At 39.8% G+C, this 8180-nt stretch overlaps 1 protein-coding gene across 1 annotated transcript in view; it reads left to right on the top strand.

Moving 5' to 3' along the window:
• Positions 1–6812, top strand: part of ACMSD (aminocarboxymuconate semialdehyde decarboxylase) — a 141507-nt gene extending 134695 nt beyond the window's left edge. Inside the window, exon 10 of the mRNA XM_007937567.2 lies at positions 6750–6812. Coding sequence (XP_007935758.1) covers positions 6750–6812 — 63 coding nt within the window. The remainder of the gene's footprint in view (positions 1–6749) is intronic.
• The last annotated feature ends 1368 nt before the right edge of the window (positions 6813–8180 follow it).

Below are 8180 nucleotides of genomic sequence, written 5' to 3'. Positions count from 1 at the left end.
TTGTGGTAAACTGTGGTCAATGACATGAGACAAAGTGTATGTGAACTGCTGTATGGAAAGTGAATTTGCTCTGTAAATCTTCACCCAAATAAAAGAAAGAAAGAAAGAAAGAATGCACTGCTGTCGAGTTGGATCTGACTCACAGCAACCCCTCCTTGGGTTTCTGAGGCAGCATCACTACAGAAGTAGATTGCCCAATCTTCAAACAACAGATACCATCTTGTCCCAGCACTAATAGCAAAGCACTAATAGCAACAAGACAGAAAATAAAAAAAGCTAGTGAGAATGTGGAGAGTAGGGACTCTCATACACTGCTGGTGGGACTGGAAAATGATACAACCACTGTGGAAAGCTGTATGGCAATTCCTTCAAAAGTTGGAATTAGAAATACCATTTGATCCAGCAATTCCATTACTAGGTATATGTCCTAAAGAAGTGAGAGCCAGGCCAAGAACAGATATATGCACACTCATGTTCATTGCAGCACTATTTAGAAAAGCAAAAGATGGAAACAACCTAAGTGCCCACCAACAGAAGAATGGGTAAGAAAACTATGGTACATACACAAAATGGAATACTATGCAACACCAAAGAATAATGTAGAGTTTACAAAACACCGCATAATGTGGATGAACTTGGTGGACATTATGCTGAGTGAAATAAGCCAATCACAGGACAAATATAGTATTAGCTCATTATTGTAGAAAGTCAAGGAAAGGTTTATATATGGAAGGGAACTTTCTTTTTTGGTTACCAGGGGTGGAAGGGGAGGGGAGAGAACACTGCAAAAATAAATAATATAAAATAATATGGATGAAAGACCTATATGTGAAACTTAAAACTATCAATACCATAAAAAAGAAAAATAGGGGCAAACTTAAAGCATATACACTCTCAAAAATAACTGACCATGCACAAACAGCAAAAGACAAACTAAATGACAGTGACCTCCCTAAAACTAAACATTTAAGTGAATCAAAACACTTCACCAAAGAGTAAAAGGAGAACCTACAGACTGTGAAAAAAAAATTGGCAATGACATATTGGACAAAGGACTGAACTCTAAAATTTGTTTTTTAAAAAACTTCAACACATTAGCAACAAAAATACAAACAACCCAATTAAAAAATGGGCAGAGGACATGAATTGACACTTCACCAAGAAGACATTCCGGCAGCCAACAAACACACGATGGAATGGTCGAGACCATTAGCCATTTGTTGTTGCTGTTAGGTGCCATGAAGTTGGTTCCAACTCATAGCCACCATACATACACAAGAATGAAACACTGCCTGGTCCAGCACTATCCTCACAATCCTTGCTATTCTTGAGCTTATTGTTTCAGCCACTGTGTCCATCCATCTCATTGAGGGTCTTCTCCTCTTTCATTGACCTTGTACTTTACCAAGCATGATATCCTCCAGGCACTTGTCCCTTCTGACAATGTGACTAAAGTATGAGAAATGTAGTATGAGAGTAATTTCTAAGGAGCATTTCCACTGTACTTCTTCAAGACAGATTTGTTCATTCTTCTGTAAGCCCATGGTATTTTCAGTGTTCTTTGCCAACATTACAATTCAAAGGCATCAATTCTTCTTTGATCTTCCCTATTCATTCTCCAGCTTTCACATGCATACGAGGAGACTGAAAAACCATGGCTTCTGTCAGGTGCACCTTAGTCATCAAAATGACATCTTTGCTCTTTAATGCTTCAAAGAGATCTTTTGCCAACAGATTTGCCCAGCTTAATACATTGTCTGATTTCTTGACTGCTGCTTCCGTGGGTGTTCCAAGACATACATGTTCATTCTTCTAGTATATTCCATTATCTCTTCCAACACCATAATTCAAATGCATCAATTCTTCTTTGGTCTTCCTTATTCATTGCCCAACTTTTGCATTCATAGGAGGTGATTGAAAATGCTGTGACTTGAGTCGGGTACACCTTAGTCTTCAATGTGATATCTTTGTTCTTTAACACTTTAAAGAGGTCTTTTGCAGCAGATTTTCCCAATTCAGTACAATATCTGATTTCTTGACTGCTGCTTTTATGTGCATTGATTGCGGATCCAAGTAAAATAAAATCCCCGACAACTTCAATCTTTTCTCTGTTTATTGTGATGTTGGTTTATTGGTCCACCTGTGAAGGTTTTTGTTTTGTTAGGTATAATCCATACTGAAGACTGTAGTCTTTGATCTTCATCAGTAAGTGCTTCAAGTCATCTTCACTTTCAGCAAGCAAAGTTGTGTCATCTGCATTCCTCAGGTTGTTAATGAGTCTTCCTCCAATCCTGATGCCATGTTCTTCATATAGTACAGATTTTTGGATTATTTTCTCAGCATACAGATTGAATAAGTATGGTGAAAGGATTCAACCCTGATTCACCCCTTTCCTGATTTTAGATCATGCAATATACCCTTGGTCTGTTCAAATGACTGCCCCTTGGTCTATATACAGGTGCTTCTTGAGCACAATGAAGTGCTCTGGAATTCCCATTCTTCACAGTATTATCCCTAATTTGTTATGATCCACCCAAATGAATGCCTTGGCATAGTCAGTAAAACATGGGTAAATATCTTTCTGGTATTCTCTGCTTTCAGCCAAGATACATCTGACATCAGCAATGGTATCCCTCATTCCACATCCAGTTCTGAATCCAGCTTGAATTTCTGGCAATTCCCTGTCTATCTACTACTGCAACCATTTTTTGAAATATTTTCAGCAAAATTTTACTTGCAGGTGGTATAAATGATATTGTTTGAAAATTTCCACATTCTATTGGATCACCTTTCTTTACAATGGGCACAAACATCGATCTCTTTCAGTCAGTTGTCCAGGTAGCTGTCTTACAAATTTATTGGCATAGACAAATGAGTGCTTCCAGTGTTGCACCCATTTGATGAAACATCTCAATTGGTATTCCATGAATTCTTGGAGTCCTCTTTTTCCCCAATCCCTTCAGTGCAGTTTGGAATTCGTCCTTCAATACCATTGGTTCTTGATCATATCCTATCTTCTGAAATGGCTGAACCAATTCTTTTTGGTACCGGTGACTCTGTGTATTCTTTCCATCTTCTTTTGATGCTTCCTGTATCATTCATATTTTGCCCATTGAATCAATCCTTCAATATTGCAACTCGAGGCCTGAATTTTTTCTTCAGTTCTTTCAGCTTGAGAAATGCAGAGGGTATTCTTCCCTTTTGGTTTTCTAACTCCAGGTCTTTGCACATTTCATTATAATACTTTATCTTCTTGAGCCACCCTTTGAAATCTTTTCAGCTCCTTTATCTTGTCATTTCTTCCACTTGCTTTAGCTACTCTCCATTCAAGAGCAAGTTTCAGAGTCTCTTCTGACATTGAGTTTGGTCTTTTGTTTCTTCCCTGACTTTTTAATGATCTTTTTGCTTTCTTCATGTATGACGTCACTGATATCATCCCATAACTCCTCTGGTCTTTGGTCATTGGTGTTCAGTGCATCAAATCTGTTCTTCAGATGGTCTCTAAATTCAAATGAGATATAATCAAGGATGTATTTTGGCTTTCAGGGACTTGTTTTAATTTTCTTCAGCTTCAACTTGAACTTACATATGAGCAATTGATGTTCTGTTCCACAGTCAGCTCTTGGCCTTTTTCTGATTATACCAATTATACTGAGCTACTCCATCACCTCTTCCCACAGATGGTGTTGATTTGATTCCTATGTATTCTATCTGGCAAGGTCCACGTGTATAGTCATCATCTATGTTGTTGAAAATGATATTTGGAATGAATAAACCATTGGTCTTGAAAAATTCCATCATGTGGTCTCCAGTGTCATTTCTATCACCAATGCCATATTTTCCAACTACCAATGCGTTTTCTTTGTTTTCAACTTTTGCCTTCCAACCACCAGTAATTATCAGTACATTTTGATTGCATGCTTGATCAATTTCAGACTGCAAAAGTTTGTTAAAATCTTCAATTTCTTCATCTTTGTCTTTAGTGGTTGGTGTGTAAATTTGAGTGATAGTCATATAATCAGATCTTCCTTGTAGGGATATTGTCCTATCACTTCAGAATGGATCTTGAAATGTTCTTTTGATGATGAATGTGATGCCATTCCTCTTCAATTTGTCACTTCCAGAATAGTAGACTATACTACTATTGAATCTGACTGTTGTCAGATTCAAAATGGCCAGTGCCAGTCCACTTCAGCTCACTAATGCCTAGGATATTGATCTTTATGCATTCCATTTCCTTTTTTACAACTTCCAATTTTCCTAGATTCAGACTTTGCACATTGCACATTCTGATTTTTAACGGATGTGTGCAACTGTTTCTTCTCATTTTGAATTATGCCACATCAGTAAATGAAGGTCCAGAAAGCTTTCACATCATTGAGGTTGACCACTTTGAGGAGGTAGCTCTTCCCCAGTCGTATTTTGAGTGTCTTTCAGTGTTTCTGGAGCTCTGTTGGCATAGTGCCTAAGGCATTTGACTGCTAACCAGAAGGCTGGCAGTTCAAACCCACCAGCCACTCCTTGGAAGGAAGGTTGGGCAATCTACCCCCATAGTGATACCGCCTCAGAAACCCAAGGAGGGCTTGGGTCACTATGAGTCAGATCCGACTCAATGGCAGTGAGTTTGGTGTTTTTGTTTATTTTTTCCCCAGTGTTTCACTGCTATTCACAAAGTTTTCAATGACCAATTTTCTCTGAAGTGGATGGTCCTGTCCTTCTTCCCTGTCTGTCTTAGTCTGGAAGCTCCACTGAAACTTGTATGCCATAGGTAAACCGACTGGTATTGGAAATACTGGTGACATAGCTTCCAGCATCACAGCAATATGCAAGCCACCATAGTGCAACAAACTGACAAATGGTAGATACATTCTATGAGATGTATAGATTTTTACAGTGTTAATTTTCCCTGCCTCAGCTTCATTCATAGAGACACTATCACTTCAACATTCCATAGCTATAGCAACCAAGTTGCACTAGTCTCTTTTCCTTTTCACTGGAGTTTCCCACATAGCTCTATCAACTCAGTGTGAGTATATTACCTCATTGTCATGGTGTCAGGCTCATGGGTAGCTTTCATCATAGGAGTAATTAGGGGGAAAGAGATAAAGGGTGCTCCATGGTAGCCAGGAGCAGGGAGGGGGAGAGAAGAGAAAGCAAAGGAGATGGGCAGGCAGCTTACCCTCATGCCATCCATGTGGGCAATAGCTTGGGTCAGCTGCTTCATTTTGGTGTTTGCTCTCCCTTCCCCTTGTTCACTTTCTCTACTTAACCTGAGCAAAAGGAAGAAGCTGGAGCAACATGCTGGCCCAGGCCAGGGCTCCTGCTTAAAGAGGGAAAATGGCAGCAGCGGTGTTAGCTGGGATTCCTCACTCACATTCCACACTCTAGTATGCTGCTCATTCTCCCCAAGCCATTTATTTCTTATACCTCTATTTTTGCAAACCTGCAGACAAACTTCTCTAGCTGCTCACCCTGCTCAGGAAGGCATCTGTTCAAAAATACTAGCCATAGTCACACATGAACTGCTGCATATCCCTTTTGAATGGTAGCTCCTCCTGCAGTGCCCTTAATGTACACTTCAGCAGCTAACTGATTATCAGTGGCAACTGAGCTGCCCAGAGCAGCAGCAACCTTTTCAGCCACCATTACTATCTTAGCCTCTTTTCCACACTTAAGAAGGTACGTGCTTTCCCACAAGCACGCTGTGTCTCTTGGCATTTGGGGGGCATTCCCATACTCATGTGGTATCTCATTCCTTCCCTCATAAAGGTTACTGGCCAACATGGGATTTCCCCCTGCAGATGCCTAACCCTTATCAGCTATATCTTTGATTTCCTGGGTGTCTCGCCAACTATTGCAGTATGGACCAGTAACTTGAAAAATGGAGGGGCCATGAGACAACTGGCAACTCCAAGATTACAGTGAAGGAGTTTATTAAGGGGGACTTATAGACAAGGCAATTCCTGGGTGGCATCAGGACTTATTCAATTGTCTATTCCCTTCCTCCAGTGAGAGGTAGGGGTTTTGATGGCTTTGGTGAACAAAGATGGCTAACCGTCAGGATGTTGAACTTCCAAGGCCACCTCATCAAAAGTTACAACAAGGTGATTTATCAAGCAGAAGTGGACTATCAGAAAGCAAAGATGGCCATATTCAGCCTCATAAAGCCTTTTTGCCCTTCACCTTTCATCTATATCACCTCTTGTTCCAAAAGAGCCTTTATTCAGGTGCATTTAAAAGGGTAACACATACACCTAGAAGCTTGGAGAATGACAGATGACTTCTGGGCACTGTTTCCAGCCATCCTTTTCCATACACCTAAACTACCTTTTCTCTTTATTGCCTCTAAATAGTTTTTGAGACCTATTGAAGGATCCCCTAGAGATTTCCAAAGAAAGGCATTTTCCTAAGAGGGCTATCCTATTTATAAGTCTCTTCCCATCCCTCTACAATCAAATTTCAGATTTCCGTGGAGTAAGATCCAACTCATAGCAACCCCTTCTTGGGTTTCCAAGGCGGTATCACTACAGAAGTAGATTGCCCAGTCTTCCTTCCGTAGATTTGAAATAGTGGGGCAAAAATAGGTCAAGAGGATTTTGGTAAGAGGTTCATTGTTTAACCTGCTAATATTTTTCTTTCATTTTAGGTAGTTCATTTTTTAAAAACCTGACAAAGAATATACAATAAAATACTGAAAAACAACCAGCAATGCTTTTAAATAAAAACTTTTCTTTTCTTTTCTTTTCCAGGATAAACTCAAAGCTGAAAATGCCCTAGAATTTTTGGGTCTTGAGAGAAAACTATTTGAATGACTGAATTTACCACAAACTTTCAAGAAGATACACTATTTTTTTTTTTTATTGTGATTTGAGTGAAAATTTACAGAGCAAATTCACTTTCCGTACAGCAGTTTAGGGTTGGAGGATAGGAAATAGGCAAGAAGGCAAAACTATGGGAACACATGTTGCAGACTAAATGACATCTCTTCTGGAGAAAATTCAAATCTATAAATTTAGGGTTACTAGAAGTCTTTCTAAGCAGCTCTGGTGGTACGGTGCCTAAAGCATCAAACCCACCAGCTGCTCCATGGAAGAACGCCTGGGCAATCAACTTCTGTAGAGATTTACCACCTCGGAAACCCCATAGGGGTTGCTATGAGTAGGAATCAACTTAAAAACAGTGAACTTGGTTTGGTTTGGAGAAGTCTTTTTAATTTAAAATGCTAAGTAGAATTTGTAAAGGTATCAGTTGGGATTGGGAGGACAGTACCAGAGCAGCCTGGTTTTACTCACTTCACTGATGGCCACATTGGGCTGCTGAAAATGAATGTATTCCTGCAAGGGGTGATGAACATCTGTGATTAATGTACCTCTGGCTGAAAACCAAAATCAAAAGTAATTTTTAAAAATTACTCTTACTTTGGATTCATTCACACTTCTTTTCCTTGAGTTGAGTACTGACATGTAATTTGTGCTGGCCCTTCTCCAGAGTAAAGAGATCTAATTTTTGCTAAACTATGCCCATCCTATTATTGTTACTTAATTAAGTTCATTGAGCCATCTTTTTCTTGACCTTCCTGTTGCTTTCTAGGACTTTACCCACTGTCTAGTCTGAGTTCTCTAGAGAAACAAAACCAGTGAAGCATATTTAAAGAGAAAAATTTACTCCGAGGAAATTGTTCATACAACTGTGAGGAAACAGCTCACACAACTGTGGAGGCTGACAAGTCTCAAATCCATGGGTCAGGCAACAGGCTGAAGGCATCTGCTGTTTCACATGGTGGCAGGGACTGAGGAATCCAAAATCTGTAGGCCAGGTGGCAGGCTAGAGACCTCTGCTGGCTTCTATCCCATGAAGTAGAGGTCAGGCAAAGAGAAGAGTTCAGGGTGGAGAAAAAAGCAAGCATTGCCAAAATATCCATTCATCTACTGAAAACAGGCCATACTCCCAAGAAAACTTCCCTTTCAACTGATTGACTTCTCACATCAGATCACAAAATGGGAAGGTGATTACACAGTGTCTGCCAAATCACTTAGAATCACAGCCTAGCCAAGTTGACACATAACATTAACCATCACGCCCAAAATAGAAGGTATTTAAAAAAAAATGGGACTGGACGAAAATCACCCAGAGAAAAGGTGCAGCAAAGAACCAAAAGGACCTGAGTGAAAATGGATGGC

The sequence above is a fragment of the Orycteropus afer genome, unplaced genomic scaffold (genome assembly GCF_000298275.1).
Source record: "Orycteropus afer afer isolate SDZICR_OR568_19922 unplaced genomic scaffold, OryAfe1.0 scaffold00004, whole genome shotgun sequence".
Classification (NCBI taxonomy): domain Eukaryota; kingdom Metazoa; phylum Chordata; class Mammalia; order Tubulidentata; family Orycteropodidae; genus Orycteropus; species Orycteropus afer.
This window is presented reverse-complemented; position numbering and strand designations above follow the sequence as displayed.